General features: G+C 63.4%; 1 protein-coding gene and 1 long non-coding RNA gene across 2 annotated transcripts; one reads left to right on the forward strand and one right to left on the reverse strand.

Moving 5' to 3' along the window:
- Positions 1-551: 551 nt before the first annotated feature.
- Positions 552-26,893, forward strand: LMOD1 (leiomodin 1). The gene is made up of 3 exons (XM_052653929.1): positions 552-955; positions 23,820-25,256; positions 26,125-26,893. The coding sequence occupies exons 1-3, from the start codon at positions 695-697 to the stop codon at positions 26,149-26,151; spliced, it is 1,725 nt and encodes a 574-aa protein (XP_052509889.1). The 5' UTR covers positions 552-694; the 3' UTR covers positions 26,152-26,893.
- LOC128061561 (uncharacterized) lies at positions 19,998-22,944 on the reverse strand. Its single transcript, XR_008200738.1, has 3 exons — positions 22,424-22,944; positions 21,923-22,188; positions 19,998-20,327 (listed from the first exon to the last, which is right to left on the reverse strand). It is a non-coding gene; the product is annotated as an uncharacterized LOC128061561 (long non-coding RNA).
- Positions 26,894-27,437: the final 544 nt, after the last annotated feature.

A 27,437-nucleotide genomic window follows, 5' to 3' on the forward strand; every position in this document is an offset into this window, starting at 1 on the left:
TGCCAGGCCTGCACGCTCCTGGGCAGAGAAGAGTGGGTGGGCGGGGTGGCTCGGAGCTTCTGGAATCGCATCGCTTTCCTGGGGCTGCAGAGTTGGGGAGTCCCCAGCACATTACCAAATACAGTAGAAAGGAGGCCGTGGGCCACGCGCTGACCACAGCGCCGTCCACCCTGGCGGGGCGCCACATGTGCGGTGAGCCGGGCAGGCCTGGCCGGCGGCCTGGGGAGCCCGCGGCCTGCCGGCTCTCCTGGCTCTCTGTGGCTCTCGTCTGCTCCTGCCAGCCTCTACATTTTTGCTACATTTTTGTATCTTTTTCTCACTGCGTGGCCTCCTTGTCTTTAAGAGGCTGAATGCTCTGTACTAAATTTGGTCACACAGTGCTCCAAGATTCCCTGGAATGTCCTCAAGTTTCAAACAGCTCTGACGGAGAGGCGGCCCGCCCTCGCCCGGGGATTGGCTGCTCCTCCCGGGGCCGGGCCGCTGTGGGGCCTTATTGGCCGCTGGCGGGACCAGCCCGGGTCCACTAGCCCTCGGCTCCGGAGGCTGCAGCTCCCAGACCGCACTTGGGCACCTGCACGGGCAGGGCGGGGGAGCCGCGGCCTGGACCACCGGGCGCATCCAAACCAGCGTGCAACCTGTCCTGGCCCACCCGGACGCCTGCAGCCCCGCAAGAGCCGCAGCCCACCTCTCCAAGATGTCCAAGGTAGCCAAGTATCGCCGGCAGGTGAGCGAAGACCCTGACATCGACAGCCTGCTGTCCACCCTGTCCCCCGAGGAGATGGAGGAGCTGGAGAAGGAGCTGGACGTGGCGGACCCCGACGGGAGCGTTCCCCTGGGGCTGCGTCAGAGGAACCAGACTGAGAAGCCGTCCACGGGCGCGTACAACCGGGAGGCCATGCTCAACTTCTGTGAGAAGGAGACCAAGAAGCTCATCCAGAGGGAGGCGTCCGTGGATGTGAGTGGGGCGGGGGCGGGGGCGGGGCGGGGCGGGGGCGGGGGGCGCCATGCGGGATGGGAACGCGCTTTCCTGGGAAGCAGAGTCCCTGTTGGCAGAGCAGTCTCACCGCCCGCACCCCTCTTCGCCGTCTCCTGGAGCAGAGGCCAGGTGTGTTTGGGGACCAGCACCCACGTATCACGCGAGGCTGCTAGGGAGCTGCCTGGGAGCGGAGGTGCCCTTGGGTGGGTGCTGTCAGTTGCCTCCTCCTGGCCCCGGACCTGGCTCTTTCCTCCCGGTCCTCCCACCCTGGACAGTCTCCTGCCAGCCCCTCTTGGTGGAGCAAGACTCACTTTCCAGCCCCCTGGCCACCTCGCGGCCTGTGGACCACGTGAGGCGATGGGTCAGCTGGGCGTCCCAGGGCGGGCTCTACGCCTCCACCCACGGCTTCTGTCTCGGTCCCAGGGGGGTGGGGTGTGTGCTTTCTGGAGGGGCCTCTGGAGGGGCAGCCCCCTTTTTGGGAGTTGGGCCACTTGGCTGCAGGATGAGCTGTTTCCCAGCCTCTGGGTGTTCAGCGGCTGGGAGGGGACAGAAGAGGGCAGGGGTTGCTGCTGGCCGCGTCGGCTGCCTCAGGCTGGCTTCCGCAGAGCAGCGTTCTGTTCTCCTGGGTCTCTGCCTGTGATCACAGGGGGGCTTTCTTGGGACAAAATAGCCTGGCCTCGCTGGACGGCGACTTCGTCCGGGTCAGGAGTGTCTGGTGGGAGACCGTCCCACTGTGCGCAGGCCCCTGCTCAGCGACCTCCGGCCACCGCTTCTTTCGCCGTCCACTGAGGGGCTGCCCAGCTGGGACAGCAGCCGCGGAGCCCATGGGGGGCACGCGTGGCCCCCTGAGAGTGAGGAGCGGGGGCCCCGTCTCTGCCCTGCCCCCCCGGCCTGAGCTCAAAAATTTGCCAAGATACTGGGAGGGCGGGAGCTGGTCTGTGTCGTGCAGAAATATCAAATCGTATGCTGGGCACCAGGAGCTAGCAGACCAATAGCATCTTAGGTCAATTATACTTCAGTTTTAAAAGTCGGGGAGACTGAGGGGAGCCAGGAGCTTATTATCCTGGGGCCAGGTCCAGGCCCAGCTCTGTGGTGCTGGGTAAATGCTAAAACCCCGAAGGGAGAGGCGGCAGGGTGGGACATGCCACAGGGGCTGTGCCTCGAGGGGCTGTCGGGACCCACGGGAGGGGAGTGAGGTGCCCCCGGCGCTGCTGCTGCTGTCCAGGCCCCGCTGGGCCCCTTGCTCCCAGGCCCAGAGCTCTGAGCCCACGGCTGCAAAGATCTCCGGCAGCACAAAACAGTCCTGATCCGAAGCAAGGCATTCGGGCTGCAGAACCGGGAAGGGCTCCCATGCACCTGGCAGTTCCTCCGGAGGGAGCTGCCCACCCCGGCTGGCCGTGGGCACCAGGTGGACACTCGTCTCGCAGGCAGAACCCAAGTCAGGGGACACGGTGGTGCCTGGTCGGGGAGGTGCCCCTGGGCCCTTTCCCTTGGGTAGAGGCCCTCAGGCTCTCAGCGCCTTCTCCAGGCTAGGCTCCTGGGGGTGGGAAAATGGGCAGGAACCTGGGACACGGCTTGGTCATCACGCTTAGCCAAACAGGAGCCTGGTATGAACGTGGCTTTGAAATACCCGGTCTGAGGACCAGTGTCCCTCGATGGGACCTGCCTCGGTCTCCTCATCCCCACCATGGGGGCCAGCAGCTGGTCCAGCTCCTGGGCCGGTGTGAAGCCAGAGGGACCGAGGCATGCAGAACCCTTAGCGAGCTGGGGGGCCGTGGACACGCAGTAGCCGGTGCTCCAGCCTGGTCAGCTCGCCGGGTCAAGGGGCCGGAGGGTTGGAGGACGGGTGACCGGCGGGCGGGGCAGGGCTGGGGTGCCCCTGGAGGGGAGAGCAAGGCGCCGACTGCAGCTGTCCTGATGGCAGCGTTGAGGCTGTGGGCGTACTTGCTAAAGGCTGCTTGTCTTCTAGATGGGAATACGAAATACCTACGGGAAAAAGCCTGCTAGGATCAGGGAACTTGTTTCAGGTGCTGTGGCCAGGGGCCTGGGCAGCGTCCGCTGGTGGACAGGTGTGCGTGCGGGAGCTGCTGGGAGACTGCGGGGTGCCGTCTCTCTGCTTCTGTGGGTGTGTTTGGGATTTTCCGTAGTAGAATGGTGGCCGTTTTTTTTTCAATAGACAGAGACCAAGAGCAGAAGGCAGGCCCAGCCTGCACCTAAGCTCTGGCTCTTCCTGGGACAGGGCCCCGGACAGGGCCCCCAAGTTCCGTACACTGGCTGTGGTGCGGGATGGGTCTAGGCTGTGGCAGAGACCTTGCTCTGCTTTTCCTGCGCCGCCTGCTTCCTCCTGGTCCTTGGCTCTCAGGCACCCTGGCCTCCAGGGAGTCTTCCCTGATTTCCCCCACCCCTGGCAGGGTCCGGCCCCCGTCTGATGTGAGCGCTCCAATCCCACATGTCCCCACCTGATCCCAGCCCATGCTGCCCTCCCGCCATGCTGTTGCTGAATCTGCCCTCTCATGCAGCTCCTGTGGGTCTGAAGGACAGGCTAGCTCTGTCTGGAGAGCAGGGGTCAGCAGGCCCCTCCCTCCCCTAAAGCCGGGGTTGGGGCGTGCCGCCCCTGTCCTCCTGCCCAGGTGGGAGACAGCCGGCAGGTGTGCAGCCAAGAGTTCAGTGAAACCCTAGTCCCAGCTCAGGTTTCGGGAACCGGATCCCACCAGTCAGCTGGGTGCTCTCTTTCCTTCCCGAGGGGGAGGGGACCTCCCGCCTGCCCCCCCTGCACCCCCACGTGGCAGGGCTGGGATTAGCACCTGTGCTCAGCCAGGAGTGGGCAGCTCAGCTGGCCTGGAGGAGGCCTCGGTGGGTTCCCCCTTGGGGTAAACTCCAGAACTGACCGGAGGCCCCCACGAGCCACTGCACCCACGCCTCCGTGCTCCCTCGCCTCCGCTGCCCCCACAGCCCCTGCCCCACAGCCCCCAGCTCCAGACTCAGTACCCCCAGCGTCCACAGCACCCCCGCAGGGGGATGTGGAGAAGCAGGGTGGCCCCAGCCCTCAGGCTGCCCTTTGCCGAGAGCCCTGGGCGGCACGGCTCCTTGCTTAAGGAGATTAACCTCGACGGGTACACAACCAAAATAGCCTGGAGGCCAGGCAGGTGGCGGAGAGGGGATGGGAGGCGGGCAGCAGGCGGGTCCAGTCCCACCCTGGACCCGAGAGCTGCCTCCGCCCGTCCGGGCTGAGGCGGAGCCGCTGACCGTTTCTCGGATCGGGAGGGGGATCCGGGTGGATCCGGGTGGATCCGGGATCTGTTCTCACGCAACTGCTGTGTAGTTTCTCCCGTCTATAGAACACTTAGTTTAGAGAATTTTGAGCAAGTGAAGCTCCTGCTTGAAGCCTTCGGCTGTTCCTGGGGGCTGGCCTCCTCCCCAGCAGGGGTTCAGCTTGGTCCTGGGGACAGACGAGAGGGGGCGGGACCACGGCGATCTGGACGCTGGAGAAGCCCAGCAGCTCTAGGGGCGCAGACGGGCAGGGCGGGATGAGTGTCCCACTGGCCAACGGGAGGTTGCTGCCAGCATCGGGCAGGTGGGGGACTCAGGGTCCCCAGGGCGGGAACAGAGCCCACACCCACCGTCTGCACCCCCACCCCGGGAGGCTGGAACATTTTCGTCAGACCACAGCTCAGCTGGGGCCAGGGAGCTTGGAAGACGGGGTCCAGGCCACTGTGCTCACAGCAGCCGGGGGAGCAACAAGGCATAGCTCAGTGGAGGGGGCGGGGGGGGGGGGCATAGTTGATATTCGACGCCTGCCAAGTCGGATAAACAGGAATAGTCTTTCCAGATCATTCTGGGCTTGTTTACTAGGTCACTCCTGGTGTAGCTGGTGTCTGTGCCCCCGGGGCTGACTGGTGGGGGGGCGCCCCTGGTGTCTGGAGCCTGAGGGGTCTGGGCGGGCCTCTGCTCCGGCCTCTGACCAGCTGGTCCCCTTAGGAAGGGAGCTCACATTCAGTGCTCGGGACCTCCTGGACCATCAGTGTGGCTCCCGGAGTCAACAGCCTTACCTGTCAGGTGAACTTGGAGGGGACTGTGACCTTGGAGGGACTGTGATGGTGCTGGACGTGGCACAGAGCCTTCCCCTCCCCCCCAATCCTGCAGATTTCAAGCCTGGGTTTGCGCCAGATCAACTTTTTCTCAATCACTCATGAGGTCACACAACGCCCTGCTGAGGGCAGCGAGGGGCCGAGGGACGGTGTCCGGGAGGCCAGTGGGAAGGGAGTGTTTCACTACTTCCTCCCCACCCGTGGCCTGGTTTCTTGAGCCTCTGCCTAATTACTTTATGCTCAAGGGCCGAGCCCTAGGGCTGGATGCGAGTGGGGCGGGGGAGATGAGGGAGGTTTCAACCGTGAGCCCTCCTCGTCTCTGGAGTCCCTGCAGAAAAGACCCCCTGGTTGTCAGGACGCTGTTCACAAACAACTAGGAATTGGACAGCCTCCTGCCCACACCCCCCGCCCCCCTCCCACCCCCACCCCCAGGGGGGTCCTCGGGCAGGGCCAGCAGGACCCCTCCTGCCCTGAAAGGAGGACCATCCCAGCACAGAGGGTGGCAAGCTGGAGTCAGGGCAGGGTCTCCAGAGGCAGCTAGACCGGGACTCAGGCCTGCCCTTCGCTCCCTGAGCCCGGATGCTCATCCAGGAGACGGGAGTCATGCCCATCGCCTGGCACAGAAGGCACGCCGCAGGCTGGGGGCTGGGGGCCTGGCGCTGGGGCTGGGGGTGCCACCCTCTCTCCAGTCCCTATAGGCAGGGTTCACGGACCACGTTTGTGTTTCTAAGGAAGCGGGCGGATTCCACCACGTCATTAACTCTCCAGCGACTGAGTGAGTTCCTAGCAGGCACTTTGTAAATGCTGGGACAGAGTAGTGAGGAAGACGGCGGGGGTGGGGGGGGGGGGGGGGCGGGGAGTGGGGGGCGGAGGCCGTGGTCCTGAGCTCATGTTCTAGTGGCTGAGACAGACAGCGCTTGTACAGACCATTCACGGGTAACACCTGTTTGTTGTGAAGAGTAACCTTGTTTTAGGAAGGAGTGTAGGAGTGTAGCACTGGCCTTCTTGGTGGGGAGGTTCCAACCAGGCGTCAGGGAAGACACCACCCAGAGGTGACAAAGCAAGCGGGCGAGGGTAGACTGAAAGGTCAGCCGCAGACGATCCAGAGGGCGGGGCAAGCGCGAGGCCTGCTGCGGGAGCAGGGACAGCCGTCAGAGGCCAGCCAGGCCTGTGGCTGGAGTAGGGGGGCCCTGGGCCAGGGCCTGGACGAGACTGGGAGTGGGCTGGGTTCAGGTGAGGTGGGAAGGGGCTCAGGTGGTGCTGGAGGGTCAGGCGATGCAGGAGGGTCAGGTGAGGCAGGAGGCTCCGGCGATGGAGGAGGTTCAGGCGAGGCAGGAGGTTCAGGCGAGGCAGGCGGGTCAGGCGAGGCAGGGCATCACAGGTCAGCCTGGGGAGCTCCTGGTGGGTGGGATGGTGTTGGAGGGTTTTGAGCAGAGGAGAGATGTGATCTGATCTACGTTTTTAGAAGCATCCATCATTCTGCCAGCAGCTGAAGGGTCTGGCAAGAGCTCAAGGATGGTTTGGGGAGAAGTGGTCAGACACGGGAAATACTCTTCGGGCAGCAGAGCCAGCACTGACTGAGCTTTGAGGGTCCAGAGAGGAGTGGGGAGCCCAGTCCGGTCTGAGCCAGGGGTACATCCGGTGCTGTTTACTGGTGTGAGGTGGGGTTTGCGGTGAAGGGGGCTCGACGAGCTCAGCGGACCCCGCGGGGAGTGCTGGGTCGGCAGGTGCAAGTCCTCCCGAAAGGGGGGGCGATGCCGAAACTCCTGAGCCTGGAAGAGGCGCTGAGGGAGCGAGTGTGGGCCAAGGACCCTGTCCCTCCGGCAGGGACTCTGACTCACCAGCGTTTCGGGTGCTCGAGGAGGAAGAGGGGCCCTGAAGGGGCCTGGGGAGGGGAACAGGCTCACGGGCCTGGGGCCGGAGTGCCCGCTGCTTCCGTTCCAGCTGAGAGGCGCAGTCAGAGGAGAGCAAGAGGCGCTGTGATCACCGGAAGATGGGAGCCCCCGGGGCCCGGACAAGGTGCGCTCGCAGGCGTGGCTGGGGGCTTCCCTGGTGGTGCAGGGCTTAGGACTTCGCCGTCTAATGCAGAGGGGTGTGGACTCCACTCCTGGTCAGGGAGCCAGGTCACACCTGGCTCTGGGCCAAAAAAAAACAGAGCATGAGCAGCCGAAGCAGAATCGACACAAGTTCAGAGAACACTAAAGACGGTCACATCCGGAAAATCTTAAAAATAAGGTAATGGAGAGTGGACTTCAGAAGGATGCAGGGAGCGGGGAGGCCTGCAGACCGGACCCGAGGCGCTCCCTTCCGACAGGAAGCGAAGAAACGGGCGGCAGTCGGAGGTGTGTTTGTTCCAAAGATGGGCTGTTACAGCGTGTTCTGTGCTGTGGGGAGGGTCGGTAGTGCAGGAGACCCTCAGGCGAGTATGTACTGTGGGGGGGGTCGCCTCCCACATGGAGGGGGCACCGCACGGCGAGTGTGGGGAGGGGCGGGCACTCGGCCTCTCACGTGTGGCCGGGTGCCGGTGCTGCTGTGCGGGGCACAGGGCTGCCGAGCAGGGGCGACTGGTGGGCAGGAGCTTCGAGGCTGTGCTCAGAGGCCCCAAGAGAATGCTCAATGCTCCCTGTGTGCCAGGAAGACATGAAACGCCCCCGATGCGAAACCCGGCCTGTGAGCGCCAGCAGCAGCAGCTGCCAGAGCTGCCCCCAGGCCCAGCAGACCGTCACCTCCAGGTCGCTGATCCCTGTCCCCGGGCCACCGTGCCCAGTGGGCGCTGGGCCAGGCCCCGGGCTGCCTCCCTGCCGGTCGGTCACTAGGACACAGCCTCGAGGGAGCGCCAAGCCTCAGACAGCTTTACTCTCTTCCTTCTTTTATCCTTCAGCATCTTGTCTATATCTTGTGGACAAGAATGGGTTTTTTTCTAGCATGTTTGTATTGAAATATAGAATACATTCAGAAGTGTGAGAAGCATGAATATAGACTCTCCCGACTGTCACAAAGTGAGCGAGAGCCAGTGTTGGCAGCGCCCCAGCCCAGCCCTCCTCCCTGCCCCCGATGAGCTTGCCCGTTTAGAATCCTGTTTTGGATTGCGGAGTGTGCCCTATCGCCCGTCTGTGCATTTGTGACTCAGCCTGGCGACTTCACTTGTTTTTACCGTCGCTGCTGTATCTCCTGTAAGAATTTGCCGTGGTTTACTTGTCACTGAACAGTTGACGGGCGCACGGGTTGTCTCCAGTCGGATGGTGTGATGGACCACGCTGTCACGAACGCTCTTGCGTGTTCTTGGGCGCGCCTACGATTTCGTTTCTGTTTCTGCAAGCCTACGAGTGGAACTGCCGGAGCAGAATGGGAGATGCGGCTCCCACCTCTTTACCGGCGGATGGAGGCGACGCTGCCCAGCCGGGAGTCTCTGAGGACGGGGCAGAGCTTGCGGAGGTTCTCACCTAGTGATCTGTGGACGGCAGGCGTTCAGTCAGGCGATGGCCCTGGCTGTTGCTTCCCCGGGAGCCCATCTTTGAGGGCAGCCGGATGCCTTCGCGTCCTGGGCACCACCGGCCTCATCCCAGGCCAGGCCCTCTGCTGGGACCTGGAGCTGCACTGAGTCCCCGGGGGTCAGTCTCTCCACCCCAGACCCTCCCGGAGAAGGAGGCCTCTTCCATCCAAGGCAGCCAGACCTGCCTCCGTGCTCAGACCCTTCAGCTTCACCTCCTTCCCCGTTTAGCTTCTGTCCTAGTCATTCTCAGCATCAACCTCGCTTCTCACGCCTGGTCCCTGCCTTCCATCACCCGCCTGGACGAGACTCACCCTCTGACCCGCTGGCCCAGCTGCTCCTCAGAGCTGGAGAGAACCACACGGCGCTGTGTCCTGGCCACTGGGGGGACCGGCTCCCCCAGCATCCCTGTGCCCCACGCGCCTGTCTTCTCCCCAGGCCTGCTTCTCTCTCTCTGTGTGTCTCTGTGTCTGCTCTCTCCCCGCCCCCACAGGACCCAGCACGGCTCCCCACCCCTGGCCACCATCCCGGGCACGTTGGCTCGGCGGGTCTGGTCCGCGTGCTTCCTCTGCCCCCCGACTCCACCTCGCCGCTCGGTGCTCAGACCAGCCCTCTGGCTTCCTTTCCGATCCGTGCAGGGCCCTGCCCTCCACTCAGCCTGCCCGCCCACTAGCCCAGATCTCCATTCTGAGTCCAGGTGGTTCACTTGCCTCCTGGACTCAAGTGTCTCAAGGTTAACTTGTCCAGGAATAAATTAATCATCACCGCCCTGGAGCCTGCGTCCTCTCCTCTGCGCTCTGCTGAGCAGGGGCTGCCTCACTGTCTGCCGTGCCCCCAGTTCTCCTGGCAACAGAACCCTGATGCCCTGGCCTCCCGGCCCCGTCGTCGGCCCCGCCGTCCGCCCCATCCCTCCCCACTCTTCTGTGTGCAGGGCCGGCTCCGCGCACACCCACAGAGACCCACACACAGCCGAAGGCTGAGGGGACAGAGGAGGAGTGAGTGCCCTTCTCTTCCTGCTTGACGGGACTTTAAGAAGTTATCAATTCATCTGTGCTCTTTGGAGACTATTGAAAAACATGACTTTGCGTCCAAAGCCTCAAATGGAGAGAGACTTGGCGTGATCCCTTTTTTCCAGTTCCTGTAACACCCCAGGGCCCCCACACCCGGAGAGGCCTAGTCCTCTGTCCCCCTTGGTTTGTTCAGGACAGAGTGAGCCTCTGCGACTCAGTTTTAACTTCCATTCTCTCCTTCTCCGGATTGTCTCTTACCAGTGCCCGCCCCCCCCCCCCACGGGACCCAAGGTCACAGGCTGCATTTTTAGCCAGACTCACCGAGTTCCCCTCTGATCTCGGGGCCCCCGAGACACACTGGAGGAGATTAGCGACCAGCTCCACGTTCAGCCAGCTGGGCCATCGGCACCCGTCACTGGCTTGTCCTGAAATGTCTACAGGACCTGGCAGCTTTGCCTCTAGACCCAGAGCAGGAGGTGGCGCCTGCAGGGAAGTGGCTCCAGGCAGGCCACCCATTGAGCCAGTGTGGCCTTGCTCGTGGCCTTGCAGACCTGCCCGAGGAGAGGCTGGTGTCCTGACGTGCCGGTTCTGACCCAGGTCTGGACGTGCCTCCTGAAGCCAGATGGTGAGGCTGGAGCGAGCAGGGAGCAGGCCCTCAGAGACGAGGATCAGCTTTTCCCTCCAGGGCTCTGCAGGAGGACCAAGCCCTGCGGAAAATCAATCACACGACTATTTCCTCAGTTCTCCCAAAAATGCTAAATAGCTGGTCCCGTTCTAAACACGGAGGGAAGAAACTAATTCGCTACATACACTGGACACCTTAGGGCATTCTCCTGCAATCCCCATGGACATGGGCTGACCATTTTGCCTTGACCTTTGATCTTTGCCCTACAAGGGGTGAGCTGTTTTGCTTGTACCAAACGTCCCCAAGAGAGATCATCTCCCCTCTTCCAATGGCAGAGGACTCCTGCTTCTGCGCCCTGCCCCTGTGTATTATCTGGAGATAAAGTACACTATTGCTAACCACCAGGACAGTATCCACTAATGACCCAAATGCTGAAGACCCCAGTGTCCCAGTGGCCAGGGTCCCTGCAAATTAGGGGAGGGGGCGGCTTTGCGTTTTACTCCCTACCCCGGTCACTGGAGGTGCTGTTTCTTCAAATAATTTATTTTAAACTTTTTATTCTGCACTGGGGTGTAGCTGATTTACAATGTTGTGATAGGTTCAGGTGGACAGCAGAGGCACTCAGCCATGCGTGTACACGCATGCATTCTCCCCCAAACTCCCCTCTCAACCAGGTTGCCGCAAAATGTCAAGCAGAGCTCCCCGCGTGCTGTGCATAGGGAGCCGTGCTTGTCGGTTATCCATGTTAAACGTGGCAGTGGGGACCGGCCCGCCCCCAACTCCCCAAGTACCCCTGCCCTGCCACCCTTCCCCCCAGATGCCTCGAGTTCGTTTTCTAACTCATGAGTCTGTTTCTGTTCCCTAAGTGAGCTCATTTGCATCATTTCTTTAAAAGATTAATTTATAATTGTGATGTCATAAGGCTTATTATAGACGACATCAAAACAGGTGAAAGAGGAAACAACCCGTGATGCCTGCCCCGTTAGCCCAGAGAGGCAGCTTCGGTCACTCTCGGGGGCAGGCGTGCACACGCTTTCTTCTGTCGCTGAGGTCGCTTTCTGCACAAACACACGTACTCACACATGTGGCACATATGTGACCACATATGTGGCCTCCTGCTTGTCCTTATCACCCGACAGCCGGCACTTTCCCACGTTGCTGCAAGGCCTGCCTGCACCTCACTCTCAGGGCCGTTGCCCTCCGTTGTGCAGCTGGGCTGAGGCATCTGCCTATATTTGGGCATTTCCATGGTTTCCAATAAATGCAATTTCCAAGTCCCCAAGTGGGTCCTGGACACAGGCTCCTTCCCTTGGCCTTTGGCATCCGTCCCCGGAGACACAGAGCCAAACCCCGGGATAAACAGAGCTGTTCACACACTGTTCCCAGCTGAGCCCAGTGGACAGATGGGCGAGACAGACTCGGGAAGGGGAGGAAAAACAGCCTGGAAGAGGGAGACGCCGGGGCTGATGCTCGCCCCAGGATGGGAGACGAGAGGCTCGCCCGAGCTGCCGGTAGAGGCTTGAGGTCCTGCTGGGCGGCAGCTGCCCACCCCAGGACCAGGTTGCCTCTGCAGCATGAAGGGGCAGGCATGCCCACTCCAGGACCGGGTTGCCCCTGCAGCGTGACGGGGCGGGCGATCGGGCTTTTCTCGGTAGTGGGAGAAGAAAATTGTTCCTAGTGACAGAGAGGACAAGGTTCCAGCCTGGGAAGCTGCGAGTGTGGGAAGATGTCAAAGGGGACAGGCTGGGCAGCCTCCTGCTTCTGAGAACCCAAGGGCCCCCCAAGGCCCCAAAGCCCAGGCACCAGTTCCCGCCCCAGAGGAGCAGAGGACGGGGTCCCGGCCCCGCAGCTGCAGGCAAGCTCTGGGACGTCCCGAGACGCCGCCTACCAGCCCCAGCCGTCTCCCACGGGCTCCCCTACACACTGCCTGAGTTTCCTCGAATCAGTCTTGCAGTGTAGACAGGATAGGCAGGGTTTAGCCTGCTTGTCAGACACAGGAGCTGGGGCCAAGGAGGTCACCCAGCTGCAAAGAGGGAGCATCTCCAGCGTTTCCTCCTGACTTCACGTCAGCAGGAGAAAGAAGCCTCTCAACCTCCATTCGGGGCCTTCCCTCGAGCGGGGTACAGGCAGTGTGCCTGCTGGGGCAGGGGCTGCGTCTGGACCCACTGGCCCGGCCGCCTTGCTCTCAGGGGTCCCGGGTGGGCTCCTCCCTGACGCAGACCCAGAGCTCTGCCAGCTCCCACCCACCCCCAAGGTCCCCCAGCTGTGGTCGCTCCTCTCGCCCCTCCTGTGATGCCGGGTCACTGAGGGTCTTTAGGAGTCACATAAGCCCTCGTTACTTAGGGCTTTGATGTTCATCACAGATGGGAAGGAGTGGAGGGAGGAAACCGCCCACACGGAGCAGGTGCAGTCACCCTGGACTGGCCCTGCTCCGCACGGGGCCCGTCTCCACTCCGCAAGGGGCCCATCTCTGCTCCGCACGGGGCCCGTCCCCGCTCCACATAGGGCCCGTCTCTGCTCCGCAGGGGCCCGTCTCCCGCAGGCTGGGACCCGTCCCCACTCCACATAGGGCCCGTCCCCGCTCCACATAGGGCCCGTCCCCACTCCACGTAGGGCCCGTCCCCTGCAGGCTGGGGCCCGTCTCCACTCCACAAGGGGGCCATCCCCCGCAGGCTGGGGCCCGTCCCCGCTCCTCAAGGGGCCCGTCCCCCGCAGGCTGGGGCCCGTTCCTGCTCCGCATAGGGCCCGTCCCCCGCAGGCTGGGACGGAGGCTGATAGGCATCAGACTCCTAGGACTCAGTGGGGAAGACAGTGAAGTATCTCATTAGGGATTTTATAGTGATCACAGGTGGAGATAATTTTGGGATGGGTTTAAAACATTCATTTTTATTGATACTCCTGTGTGGGTCCCCAGGGCGTATCTCCACAGAGAGGAATCCGACGTGGGGCTGGGTGTGCGTGCATGTGCGTGCATGTGTGTGCACATGTGCTCATTTGTGCGTGTCCTTGGGCTGCTGGGAAATGGAAGGATGGGATTGATTCAAGGCTATTCAGTCAGTGCTCAGAATTTCGGTCTGTAAGGTTAGTGACGGCCCCTCTAACTCAGGGACACTGAAGCTTCAGCACACACATTATGCAAGTTCACCTCACTTGCTTCTCTTTACTTTTCTAATGTGGCTACTAGACCGTTTAAAGTTGCTGGTGTGACGCCCGCTACGTGTGCAATGGACTTGCTGGTGGTGTTTTGTCCGACTCTTCTGCGACCCCCATGCTGCGGGGTTTCCCAGGCAAGAATATTGGAGTGGGAGATGGGGCTGGTCTAACAGAGTACTTTCAAAAATGGTCCCAGGCACACAGGCTCATTTTATATTTTCAGTTCTCTGTCTAGTTTTTATCCTTTGGAAATAAAGCAAGAGGAGATGAACACAGTATGTAAAATAAGGTTTTGCTCAGTCTAACCGACCATCGTTTCTGCAATTAAGAGGAAGATCTCTTCCAATATCTTTAAATTTTTATTGTGATAATTCACATACCATAAAATTCAGCCTTCTAAGTGTGCAATTCAGCGGTTTTTTAAACTAATTCCCGGATTCCAGGATATTTTCGCTGGCCCCAGAATAAACCCCTCACCCACCGCAGCTCCTCCCCAGCATCCCGCCCCCAGATCCCGGCGACCCTTCCTGTCTCTGTGGCTCTGCCTGTCTTGATGGTCCCTGTGACGGAGACACACAGCACGTGGTCTCGGGGTCCGGCTCCTTCTACTAACAGAGCTTTCAGGGCTCACCCGCATTGGGTATGGCACGTTATTAGTCTCATGGCTGAGCAGCATCAGCTTGTATGCAGACAGCACACTGAGCTTGTCCATCAGCAGCGGAAGGGTGTCTGTGCTGTTTCTGCTTTTGGCCTGATGTGAACAGCGCTGGCGGTGAGTGTCTGTCTGTGCTCCGTGTGACAGGTTTGCGTGGACTGCGGCTGTGTGTCACCTAGGGCTGGGCTTGCTGGCTCAAAGGGTAGCTCTGTGCTCAGCTGTTCGGGGACTGCCAGGCGGCCTTCCAGAGCGCTGCACCATGAGCTGACTTTTCCCACAGCCATCCTAGCTGGGGTGAAGTGCTTCTCAGTGGCTTTGCTGACCTCAGAGGACACAGATTTACTTCAGGAGACAAGGTGGCCTGCCCTCGAATCCCCGCCCTCTTCTTGACGCTCCTTCTCCAGAGTCGCCCCTTGTTCTTGTGGCTTCACTCTTGCTCCCACAGCTGCGTCTCAAGCCCAGGTCTCTCTCCTGAGCCATGCGCCTCACAGGCCACACTGAGTCATCCTGGACCAGGAAGCCGTCATCCCACGTCCCCCAGCCCCCACTCCACCCCCGGTCCCCCAGCCCCCCACTCTACCCCCACGTCCCTCAGACCACCACTCCACCCCTACGCCCCCCAGTTCCCTTCTCCATCCTCCTCCAGATGGTTTAAAGCATCACCATCTCTCCAGCCAACTGAGCTGGAAGTCCTGGGGCCAGTCCCCACTTGACCAAAGCTTGTCCTCTGTGCTGAGTGGGCGTAGGATTCGCCTCCTTGTGGGCACTGCTCAGCCTTAGCCCAGGCCACATCATGCAGAGCTGTCTCCCTGCACACAGGCTGACCGGCCCCTCCCGCGTGGACGTGCGCCTTTCTGTCGCCTGTTCTGTGAGGCCCACGCGTGCGGTCTGGGGTCTGCAGTGACCTGGCCCCAGGGCGTGGTTCCGGGCTCAGCCTCTCCAGGGGCAAACCCCTGGGTGCGCTGTGCCCCGTTGGACCGTCCCACGGGAGCGTCCTCGCCCGCCTCCTGTCCCAGCCGAGCCTCTGCAGGGTGGTCCCTGGGAGGCCCCAGGCCCGCCTCCTCCTGGCCCCTCCCCGGCATGACGAATAGTGAGGCTCCATGTACCACAGCTAAACAAGAGAAGCTAGCGCGTCCGGACTCCCGGGTCCAGCCTGCCGGGGTGGACATGGGGCCGCGGCGCCCGCGGCGGCAGAGGGCAAAGCCACTTGTTTGCTTCTACAAGCGCTTTCCCAGTTTCTCCAAAAAAGGGTTAGCTACAAGCTGCTCGCCATGAGTCACCAGGCCGGTGGCCAGAGACTCAGGTCCCTGAGGGCCGTGGAGACACCAGGCCGGGCCTTCAGGGCCAAGGAGCCGCGGCCAGACCCTGCTTCTGCCCAGGAGGGGCTCCGAGCGGCCCTGGGGGGCGTCCTGCCCAGGGCCGGCCCAGCACAGCCGTGGCCCCTGCCGACTGGAGCCCCCTTCCCTGCAGGGAAGCGCCTGGTGACAGCAGACAGGCCCTCCCTTCTTTTCGAGGCTCTTGGAGCTACTGGCAGGGGTCAGGCCCCGAAGTTGCCCCGGGCGGACCTCCCTGCCCTGGCTGGCAGCTCCTGTCTCTCATGGACTGCTGGCCCTGAGGACACTGGGCAGCCAAGGGGTAGAGTCTGCTGAGGTGCTCTATGTGGGGGCCGGGCCGCCCCCTTTTCCAGAAGCTGCTCTCCGTCCCTCCACTCACAGGGCAAAGTGGACACAGAACCGGCCTGGCCGCGGGCTAGATGTTGTAGGTGGCGCCCTGGGGCCTGGGTCCACAACCTCCCACCATCTGGGGAAGTAAAAATGAACTGTTTGCACTGGCCTAGGAGGCGGTGCCCACACCCCTCCAGCCCTTCTGGGAGGCCCGATATTTATCACTGACTTCCTAATCTTTGGAGCTGGGCCAGGCAAGGATCAGGCTTCATGGAGGGTCCTGGCACATTGCAGCCAGGCTGTGTGATGGGGGTCACCAGCCACCTCTGTCCCCACCCACCCCCTGCCCCTGGCCTAAGGCATCTCAGCTTTTGCTTTTTTCTTTTTCTGTGAAACTGAAATATTTATTTATTTGACAGCACTGGGTCTTAGTCTTGGCAAGTGGATCCTAGTCCCCATCAGGGATCAAACCCAGGTCCCCTGCGCTGGGAAAGCAGAGCCTCAACCACCGGACCACCGGGGAATCCGTGAAACAACTCTTGTTTTTTTCCCGATTATAAAAGTAATTCAAGCCTTATCTGTTCGTTTGGGAAAATGTTAGACGGCCAGCTCCTCATACACACCAGATAGACCCGGCAAAACTCAGGGGCTGCGCTGGGACCCCTCACGGTTAAGGCTGGGGTGAGAGTTTATCAGCAAAGAGGAGCAGGATCCTTCCGAGCAGTGAGAGCAACCCTGCAGAGGCCCAGGTTGGCGCCCTCCGCGGCGGCGGCGGGCGGAGGTCACGACTTCTCCCACGGGGGCCGGTGAGGGGCTGGAAGGTCTGTGCCCAGAGAGGCCCGAGGCTGCAGTGGGACGTGGGACCTGGGGGAGGGCAGGCCCTGGGAGTGTCTGCAGCGACCCCGGTGAAGGCGACAGGAACCTGGACCAGAGGTGCACGAGGGGGTCGGGGGTCGGGGGTCAGGCAGTCGAGGCAGGACCTGGCTTTGGTCCAGCGATGCCACTTCCGGCTGAGTTCGGGCTCTTGGAGGCCCTGGTCAGGCAGGCGACCCGCCCCACTCTTGCCCACGAACCTTCCTTGGTGGTGATGGGGTGAGAACTGTCAGTGGAGGGTGGCTCCGGCCCAGAGGGGAGCCCCGGGGAGAGCAGCTGGTGGGCGCCTGGCCGAGGGGTCCGGCCTGAGGTTCACGGGTCTCCAGTTTGGAAGGGCACACTTGGCCCCTCCCCGCAGCTCTGCCTTTGGGACAAAGCGGTAAAGGCTGCGCGTGACGCGTCAGATGGAGCAAGGTGGCTGTCAGGGCCGGGGCCGCCCCCTGCGCCTGCAGCAGCTCCTGTCCACTGCTCCTTCATGGCCGTGCTGGCGGCAGCTCTGAGCTGCAGGCCTGTCTGCCTCCCAGCTCCCACCTCCCCCCAGCTCCGAACGTCCTGGAGGCTGGGGCCTAGCCGACCCAGGGCCTCTGGGCTTCTGCTGGGCTGGGCCTGCCCCCGAGCTGTCCGTCTTTCCACAGGATGGCAGGCCCCCTGCGTCCTCGCCCAGCAGCCTGCCTTACTCTGCTCACACGTCAGACCCGTGGCCTCGGCGGCTCTGGGCTGCAGGAGTGGCATTGCTGGGAAGGCAGGTCAGGGTCCTCAGGACTGACCACCCAGCCCCGGTCGTCCTATGCTTGGCCCTCCTTATACACACAGGCCCTCGGCGTTTCTGTCTCAGCACCCCGCCATGCGGGAAAACTCACACAGGACAAGGAGATCGGGACACAGGCTGCCCCCCGCAGCTGAACAAGAAGCCGGATGGCTTCTGGCCTTCGCTCCCAGCAGGCTGCGTCCCTCTCTTGCCAACCTACCTTGGCAGAGGCCGTGGGCAGCTCCCCCCAGTCTAGTAGAGGCCGTGGGCACCTCCCCAGTCTAGATGAGGCCATGGGCACCCCCTCGGTCTAGCAGAGGCCGTGGGCACCCCCTAGTCTAGCAGAGGCCGTGGGCACCCCCCAGTCTAGACGAGGCCGTGGGCACCCCCCCAGTCTAGACGAGGCTGTGGGCACCCCCCAGTCTAGCAGAGGTCGTGGGCACCCCCCCAAGTCTAGATGAGAAATCCAGGGGAACCAGGGATGTGACTGCCCCCCGCGTGTCCCCCACCCCTCGGCTCCTTGGGGGACTCCTGTCCTGCCATCCCCACACCCCGAGGCTGAGCCTGGTGCCCAGCACAGAGCTGACCCTCCGTGTGTCCCAATCTTGGGAGCCCAGGTGCGTCCTGTTCCAGGAAGGGTGGCGAAGAGGCAGGAGATCTGAGCGTGACTGCCAGCTAGCTCCCCTCGCTCCCCTCCTCCAACACGCCGTCTGCAGAACCCGGAAGATGGTAGCACCAGCCCCGGAGCCTGCTCGCCCTGTGCATACTCCGTCCAGACGCGGCAAGTGCTCATCTCTGAGGCTCCGTGGTGATGCGGCGGTCGTTCAGGCAGACACAGGCCCACGGGGACAGTGCAGCCCACCCCGGTGAGGCCCCCGAGGGTCCTCCTGCTGAGCCTGGAGCTCACCTCACTCTGCCTGCCTGGACAGACAGCTGGACAGAGTGCTCAGGAGTAGCTGGACTGACGGCTGGCGTCAAGGCCTCAGTGCAGTTTGGGAAGCAGGATGCTGGGTGGAGGGGAAGAGGTTCAGACCCCAGGGCTGGAGGCCCGGCCTCCACGGGGGACTGTGTGGTTTTGGGCTTCAGCTTCATCTTGTGTGAACTGGGGACAATGACAGCCTCATGGAGCTGCGCTGGGGTGGGGGCGGCCGCCGTCTGGACAGCGGGTGTAGGAGGCTCCCTGGCTGAGGGTTCAGAGAGCGGGGTGGGAGGGGGGCGACAATGCCCTCTACAGACGTGACCGAAGCTGGGAATGACCAAGGTCCTCACTGGCAGGACGCTGGGGGCTCCCCCCATCCCGACCAGGCAGTCCCCAGGTGGCCCTGCTAAGTCCAGCCCCTCCAAGGCGGCCCCTCTGAGCCCTTTGCCCGCAGTCCCCGGGCTCAGAGCCCGCCAGGCTCCAGGACGCCCTGGCAGGAGGCTCTCCTCTGTGCCCGAGGGGTGCATGCTCCAGGGCAGGCCTACGGGCGGGGCCAGCATGCGGCCCGTCCACCCACGGGCGGCAGGCTGGGCCCAAGCCCTCCCCCAGGTCCACATGGGCACGTGGACACTGCTAGGGGACGATGCCCCCAGCCGCCCTACCGACAGGCCCTGACCTGGTGCGGCCTCGTGCCGGGAGCTGGGAACCCAGGGGGTCCCGGGCCTCAGACAGTGAGGGAAGGCTCCATGCCCCCACAGCGTGGGGCCCAGAGCCCAGCCAACCACGGAAAGCCCACTCCCTGGCCCGCTTGCGGGGGACAACCAGCTGCCAGTTATGGGCTGGAGCTGAGCATGTATAAAGCCCTGAGCGCCCCAGTTATGCGTCTGAGGACACTGTCCGCCTTCCCTGGGGTCCCCCAGCTCCAAGCCAGGTCAGGTTTCCTGCAAAGCCGGTGGACACTGCCGGTGCACCAGGCGGAGCTATCTCTACAGCCCCCAGCCTGCGGCTTTCTCCAGGAAGCTCAGCTGTGGCAGAGCCGCAGTTTGGTCCAATGAGCTGGCCTTGGCCTCCTTTGAGGCTCCTGCCCACAGACCTCCAGGGACATGGGCACCGCTGCCCCCTCAGCCTCCAGCCCCAGGAACACCCCAAAGAGCTTCCTCCAAGGCAGCAGACTCCCCCGGAACTGAACTTCGGGAGAACCCAGGCTCCTGTGCCTGTGGAAAGCAAGGGGGCTGGAGGGGGTGAGCACCCCAGGTCTCCATGAGTCCCGGCCCTGTGCCCCCCATCCTGTGGTCATATCAGCGCTCTAAGGGAGCTGCCCTCCCGGGGACCAACAGGGGCCCCAGCCCATGGCCAGCTTCCCCCATCCCCCTGTCCTGCCCTCCCCATAAGACAGACGGCCCTGGCAGCTGCAGGGACTGACGTTGGGGGTCCTCAGGGGCCAGAGCCTCACAGGAGAATGGGGAGGCAGACATGAGTCCGGCTGTGAGACCCAACGGGGCTGGTGGGGAAGGGCGGGGGCAGGGCAGGAGGGAGAGCTGGAGGGTTTGAGCAAGGAGCAGGAAGGCCCCTGGGTGCTTTCCCAGGGCGGCGGAGCCGGAAGCAGCCTGGGAGGAAGGCTGACATCTACGGGGCCCTGCCCCTCCCCCAGGCTGCCAGCGCCCCCAGGACTTCGGCGAAGGCTGGGGACAGAGAGCTGGCAGTCGAGCCCCTGCCCTGAGTCCGGATGCTCCTGACACAGACCCTCAGGCCCCCACAGCCCTGGAGACAGAGTCTGGGCAGTGTCTCGGGTCTTGCTGTGAGGGAGGAGCAGTGGTCAGCCGTGCGGCCTTGCCCCCTCCTAGGCAAGCAGAGCTGGTCCTGCACCCCTGCACCCCCACCTGCTTTGGAGATGTTCCCGGGCTCTCCTCCCTCTGGGGGCCTGCAGACGTGTCCTGCAGGTGCCTCGGGCCAAGACCACTCCTCCTCAGGTGACAGGTCACAGGAAGGACACCTGGGCTTGCAGGGCACGGGTGGGTGGCCAGGCCTGAGCGAGGGCAGCCACGGGCAGAGGAGCGCTTAGCCTTTGCCCCCGGGGGTTTTCACCTTTAGGGACCTCCTGACAGACAGGCTCCCTCTGTCTCCTGCTTTGGCAGAGCAAGTGGGAAAGGCTCTCCCGTCAATCAGACAAGACTCCAGGAACAGGGCAGCTGGGGCCCGAGGGGGGCCAGACACTGTGTCCCGCCTGCCGGAGACCTGTCGCCGGATCCCGGCCAAGCGAAGGCGCAGAGCAAGGGCCTGAGGGACTCGGGAGCCAGGAGCTGCTTCTGACGCTGACCCTGACCCACCGCAGGCCTCTGCCACGCTTCAGAGGGCCTGCGAGTTTTTCCGAGGCCATCCTTTCCACTCTCCTGTTTCCACGAGGAGTCCCAAACCACCCCCGTGGCTTCCCTCGACCCGAAAGCATCACTGCCCGTCCTCCTGCAGAGGCCTGCAGACCTCTGCCCGTGCAGGTCTGGTCCCCCACCCCACCCTCCCAGTGCAGGGGCCCGGGGCAGAAGCACAGCAGGGCACGCCCCCAGCTCCGGGCTGGCTCCCCCTCAGAGCAGCGGGGAAGAGCTGCCGCCCAGGAGCCAGCCCTGCAGGGCGCGCCACCTCTCCTTTTAAGGCAGCGTCTGCGCTCTCAGCCCCGGCCCCACTCATTCCGGACTGTTTGGAGGAAAGGATGATTAATCGGCAACCACCTCCTCCCCCACCCCCCGCCCCCCTCCCCCGCCTGTTTTTCATTAGGTTCTTTTTAAAGGGCCAGCGCACCCCCTCTGGAGCAGACAGGCAGCAGGTCCCAGCCCAGGAGGTGTGGGGGAGCCAAGGGCGGGGGTCAGAAGTGGACGTGCTGGGGTGGGCGTGGGCACCAGGAGGCAGGCTCACCCTTGCCGGCAGCGAGGATGTGGGGCTTTGCCCCCACGCCCTGGGGAAGGTGGGAGGTTACATCGACTTGGGGGGCCCTAGTGAGACCGGCTGCAGCCTGGGTTCTCCCCAACACGGGGTGAAGCCGGCCAAGTTCTCTCTCTGGATCCCCAGGTCCCCCTCCCTAGGTGAGGCCCGTGAGCACCGTGGGAACAGCGGGCAGTGGGGCCGCCCATCTAGGGGCCTCACCTCTGTCTGCGGCCAAGGGCCCCAGGCCCAGCCTCAGCCCAGCTCTTCGAGTGGACAGCATCCGTGATGCAGCCACTCTGAACCTGGGGGGCCGAGGGGCCAGGCTGTAGGTGGGTGGTCTGAGCGTCCTAAAAAGGAGACTGCCGACACCCCCCACACACACACCAGGCCCCTTGCCCACCTTGTTGTATTTGCAAGCTTCTCTCCCCGTTTTGAATCAAGGCATGGTCATACCCATTCTGCCCAGGCCGAAGCTGCTTTAAAGGGTCACCTGGTTCTGCGAGCTCAAGAGTGAATGAGTGGGGGGCGGGGGGAGGGGTGCGATGACCCAGGCCTGCGGGGCAGGGGGAGGGAGTGTGCATTCCAAGGCCTGGGCTCACCAGGCCCCGTGCCGCGCAGAGGAGCCAAGTACAGTACGAAGGCTTCGAAATACACCCCGGGCCAGTCCCCGAGGGCTGTACTCACGGCCCAAGAACACACTGTTTCCACAGGGCCAGCAGTGCCCCCCAGGGGCGTGGCGGGGTGGGGGGGCTCAGAATGCCTTGGTGGGCTTCCGGCCCCCCAGCTGCCCCTAGAGATAGCATACCTCCCAGCAGTCAGGCCGTCGTCCCCCTGCTAAGGGCACGGGGGCATCCAGGGTGCCAGCTGCTCTGGAGTCGATCACACTCAAACAGTGAGCCCAATAATTCATCCTAGGCAACTCAGCTGCTCCCGGGGCTCTCAGAATAAGGTGCTGACTTCACGCCCCAGCCTCCAGCTCAGCAGAGCGGCCACCCCATGCCGCCCATCTCAGCAGGACCTGGTGGATCCCAGGCTCCTCACAGACAGCGGTGGTCCTTAGCAAAGTCCTTACTGGGAAAAGAAGGGAAATAATGTGGGCTTCTCAAAAAGCGACATATACGTAATATAAAGGAACATCCCCTATTGTTACTGTCAGGCCACAGTCTTCAGGTATAAATAACCAACCCCTGAAAACTTCACGTCTACACAATATTTTTTTTAAAGATGTCATATACACTTGGTTTGCTTTTAAAATAAGTAAATAAAAACTTAATAAGGTCCCCTGGAGAAGGAAATGGCAACTCACTCCAGTACTCTCGCCTGGAAAATCCTACGGACGGAGGAGCCTGATGGGCTACAGTCCATGGGGTCACAGAGTCGGACACGACTGAGCGACTTCACTTCCTCTTCGTAAGGGCAGCTGGTTCAGGAGGTTGAGTCCCTTCAGGCAGGAGCGCTGGCCGTGACAGATTTGATTTTCCGTGGCTCCTGTTGCCTTGGGCACGACCAGGTGGGCTGTTTGCCGTTTGAGGTCACACTTCGAATCCACACCTGTGGCGCTTTCTGGGTCAGCGTGCGGGGTGCTGGGCTACGCCTGGGTGGGCTGTGCCCTTGCGCCCTGTAGACGGACTGGCTCGCCCTGTTTGCCACTCTGGATTCTTACAGGCATCTCCTGAGGAAGGTGCTCCATAATAGCTCTGGTGGAAACTTCTAAACAATAAAATACATGTCACAAATGGAAAACAAACAAAACCAGGGCCTGGGAACCAGGGTCTTGGAATGTGCCCCTTCCCTCCTCTGACCCCAGGCCCGGGCTGCCACGCTGCTGGGGATTCGTGGGGACTATGGGGCACAGAGCCCCCTCCCCTCCCCTCTCTTGGCTCCCGAGCCAGGCGACCAGGCAGAGAGCCTTCCAGGGCTGAGACAGGATGCGTGGCGACCTGCCTTGCCTCAGAAGGGAGAGATGTGCTCGAAAACACACACTTCTTTATTGCTGGCTTCTTATTTCCATGGCATGAGGACGGTAGGCAGGATCTGTAAATACCCCTAACTGAGAAAATAAACCATGATCAGGCCTTTGTTGCTCTCTCCGACCATTTCTTCCTTTGGAAAGGTCTTGGCTCTAAAACCCCAGGACCTGAGACTCACTTGACCTCCTCGGAGCCAGGCAAGGCCCTGGGGCTCCTGCCCAGAGCACAGGAAGCAAGGGTGCCCATGAACCCAGAGGTCAAGACAACTGATGTGCGAATGAACACTGTAAAAAATCCAGTGTCATGCAAAAAAATCCCAAGACGACGAAGAAGTAAAATCTCAAGGAAACACAGCAGCAGCCTTGGGGACGTTCCCCTTTGCCCCAGGTTCCAGTGAGGCCGAGCAGGGCCCCCGTCCCAGCTGCCCGAGGCAGAGAGCGTGGCGCTGGGCCTGAGGTCTGGGGTGAGGGCTGGGCCTGAGGGCTGGGCTGAGGTCTGGGGTGAGGGCTGGGCCTGAGGGCTAGGGTGAGGGCTGCAGCCTCTAGCGCTCCCCCCGGGGCCTCACAAGCCAGGGTTTTGAGTCCGATGCCAGCGGGGGCTCCGCACGCGACGCCAGCCCCACATGACGCTGTCAGCGGAGACCATCCCAGAGGCACCCACGCTGTCCCTGGGCTCCTTCCTCTCTCTCCGCAGCCAGCGCCTCATGTTTATTTTTCTTTTCTGCATTCTTAGGAGGGCAAGCAAGTGGAAACCAAGACAGATGCGAAAAAGGGAGAAGACAAGGGGAGAGACACTGGCAAGAAGCCCCTGGGCCCCAGACGGGACTCAGACCTGGGGAAGGAGCCCAAGAAGGGTAGCATGAAGAAAAGCGTCTCGAGGGACAAGGACGAAGCTGACGGCAGGAGTGCAGAGAGGCCCAAGGAGGAGAAGCTCGTCAGGGGCCTGGAGAAGGGCCGGGTCAGGGCCGCGGTGGACAAGAAGGAGGCTGGGAAGGAGGGGCCGGCCGCCCCCCTGAAGGACGAGGAGGAGCAGAGGAGCGTGACCGGAGACAAGGGCAAGAAGGGCGAGCAGCCCGAGGCGGCAGGCGAGGCGGCAGCGCCTGAGACGGCCAAGGGGCTGCGGGCGGGTGAGGGCGCCCGGGCGGGGGCCCCGGGGCCGAAGGGGGGGCGCGGGGACAGGGCCACCAGGCCGGAGGGCGAGAGGGCCAGGAAGGAGGAGCCCCACGAGGTGAAGGCCCCCAGAGAAGACAGCAAGACCCCAGTGCCAGAGAAACCCACCCCTGGAGCCCCCGCGAAGCCCGCTGAGGGGCCCGCCAAGGCCGAGGAGGAGGAGGCGGCCCCCAGCATCTTCGACGAGCTCCTGGAGAGGGTGAGGAGCAACGACCCGGAGGTGACCGCGGTGAACGTCAACAACTCGGACTGCATCACCTCGGAGATCCTGGTGCGCTTCGCGGAAGCGCTGGAGTTCAACACGGCCGTCAAGGTCTTCGCCCTGGCCAACACGCGGGCGGACGACCACGTGGCCTTCGCCATCGCCATCATGCTCAAGGCCAACAAGACCATCACCAGCCTGAACCTGGACTCCAACCACATCACCAGCAAAGGCATCCTGGCCATCTTCCGGGCCCTGCTGCAGAACAGCTCGCTGACCGAGCTCCGCTTCCACAACCAGCGCCACATCTGCGGCGGCAAGACCGAGATGGAGATGGCCAAGCTGCTCAAGGAGAACACCACGCTGCTCAAGCTGGGCTACCACTTCGAGCTGGCCGGGCCCCGCATGACCGTCACCAACCTGCTCAGCCGCAACATGGACCGGCAGCGGCAGAAGCGGCTGCAGGAGCAGCGGCAGGCGCAGGAGGCCCAGGCAGGGAAGGCGCTGCCCGAGGTGCCCCAGGCCCGGCCCCCCGCCCGGGGCTCCCCCAGGCCCTCCCTGCAGCCGCCCCCCAAGGCCGCTCCCAAGAACTCACCGGGCAAAGGGGGTGCCCCGGCCGCACCCCCCCCACCGCCGCCGCCCCTGGCACCCCCGCTCATCATGGAGAATCTGAGGAACTCGCTGTCCCCGGCCACCCAGCGGAAGATGGGCGACAAGGCCCTCCCCGCCCAGGAGAAGAACTCTCGGGACCAGCTGCTGGCGGCCATCCGCTCCAGCAACCTCAAGCAGCTCAAGAAGGTGGGCGCTGGGTCTGGCCGCGGGGCGAGGCTGGGGGGTGGGCCTGCACCCCCTCCAGGGCATCTGTCCATCCTCCCGGGAGCTTCCTCTAGCCCGTCCCCCATGTTTCTCCCACAAGTGGAGAAGAACCTTCAGACACTTCCTTGAAGTCTTCCCATTCCCTAGGCCCACACGGCCTTCGCTTTCAGTCAGTTCAGTTCAGTCGCTCAGTCGTGTCCGACTCTTTGCGACCCCATGAAGCGCAGCACGCCAGGCCTCCCTGTCCATCACCAGCTCCCAGAGTTCACTCAGACCCACGTCCATTGAGTGATGCCATCCAGCCGTCTCATCCTCTGTCATCCCCTTCTCCTCCTGCCCCCGATCCCTTCCAGCATCAGTCTTTTCCAATGAGTCAACTCTTCACATGAGGTGGCCAGAGTACTGGAGTTTCAGCTTCAGCATCATTCCTTGCAAAGAAATCCCAGGGCTGATCTTGAGAGTGGACTGGTTGGATCTCCTCGCCTTTGCTTTAGAGGGTTCTAATCCCCTCTTAGAACCAGTCAGGCCCTAGAGGTCAGGTTTCCCCAAAGGTCTTCAAGAGACAGTCCATCCCTGGAGAGCCGGCTTCTCAAAGCTCAGCTCTGCTGGGTGGCAGAGTCCGGGTCCTCCTCCAGGCTGACCCCGCCCCTCCCAACCAGGTCCCTCCTGAGACACAGTGCAACCTCGACTGTCGCCCCAGTCCCTGGATGGCACCAGGTTTTTACGGAAAAGGGAAAGGGCCTCCTCTGCCTGCAGCTCCTCAGTTTGAGAGCCCAGGAGGAGAGGAGGGCAAGGCATCCCAGGGCCCCCTGGGGCCCCCTCCTCTAAGCCATCTGCTCTCTCCTGACAGGTGGAGGTGCCCAAGCTGCTGCAGTAGACCGGGCTGCAGGCGCCGCCGCCACGCCACACCTGCCCAGGCCCTGCTCCCAGGGCCGCACGGACCCCGCCCGCCACGCCAGCTGCCCTGCTCTGGACATCCCTGCCCTACCCTGGTGGAGCCGGAGGCCGCGGCCACTCCACCAAGGGCACCCCCTCCCCTGGCTTCTTTCCTTGTCTCTGACGTCTCCACCACTGTCTCGTCCCTGGAGCGGGTGGTTCTGGACCAGGAGAGTCCGACTGGCACGCGACCGAGAAGACGACGCCCCTGGAGCCTGAGTGGCCGACCAGCTGCCAAAGGCCTAGGAGCCGGGAGGGGGTCCCTCAGGGGTCATGCGACCCATGGGCCCACCGCCCCCCAGGGCCACGATGCAGGCCTCTGAGAAGCCCTGTGTGGGGCAGGGGTGTGAGGCTGGAGGGCCGCGGGCCCAGGGGAGAGGGCGGAGGGGCTGAGGGTGCCCCAAACCCCTCCCCGCTAAGCAGGGGACTTGAGGGGCGCAGCCTGCTGGGGGGTGGGCTGCCGCAGGGGGAGAGGACAGACGGCCGCTGGACCTGACGACTGGGTGCCAAAGCAGACGCTCCCTCACGCGCGCCCGCTGCTGTACAGACAGCTGCGACCTGTCCTCCGCGAGGTGTTTTAATAGATGCGAGCCTCCAGCTGTGAGCGCCGCGCACCCGGGTGCCGTCCCCAGGGTCCCGGCGCTCACCCCTGCTCGGGAAGTGCAGACTCCCCGCCCCGCCGCCCGCGCCGCAGCTCCTCGCAGGGGCCCGACTCAGTCGGGGGGTCCTGCCCGGGGTCCGCGGGCGCAGCGCCGAGGCGGGTGGCGGGGCCGGGGCCTCAGCGGCCACTCGAGGCGAGCGCTCCGCGCCTCCCGGTGCGGGCTGGGGGCCGGCGCCTCGAGCAGCCGGGGTCAGGAGGGCCGAGGCTGACGTGACCGCGGGGCCCCGGGCCCGCCTCCCGGCCGCCTCTCCGCTTTGGAGCTGCCGCCGCGCCCCGGCCTCGTTCCCGCGTCCGCCCCGCGCCGGACGCCGGACGCCCAGTCGGGGCCTGTCCGCGAGGCGGGCCGACGGCGGGCACGGCCGCGCCGGAGGGCGACTCCCGCCGGACCGCACGGCCCCGCGCGGCGCCCAGGGCCTCGAGGCCCCGCCGGGCCGCCGCTTGAGGCCGCGACGCCCGCGCGGGGACGACCGCCGGCGCGGGGACGACCGCCGGCGCGGGGACGACCGCCGGCGCGGGGACGACCGCCGGCGCGGGGACGACCGCCGGCGCGGGGACGACCGCCGGCG

Source organism: Budorcas taxicolor, chromosome 16, assembly GCF_023091745.1.
Source record: "Budorcas taxicolor isolate Tak-1 chromosome 16, Takin1.1, whole genome shotgun sequence".
Lineage (NCBI taxonomy): Eukaryota > Metazoa > Chordata > Mammalia > Artiodactyla > Bovidae > Budorcas > Budorcas taxicolor.

Excerpts from the sequence above, each read along its gene's own strand:
- LMOD1 (XM_052653929.1), top strand. The coding sequence starts at position 695 with ATGTCCAAGGTAGCCAAGTATCGCCGGCAGGTGAGCGAAGACCCTGAC. Across the intron at positions 956-23,819 it reads AGAGGGAGGCGTCCGTGGAT|GAGGGCAAGCAAGTGGAAAC; the intron begins GTGAGTGGGGCG and ends CTGCATTCTTAG. Across the intron at positions 25,257-26,124 it reads ACCTCAAGCAGCTCAAGAAG|GTGGAGGTGCCCAAGCTGCT; the intron begins GTGGGCGCTGGG and ends CTCTCCTGACAG.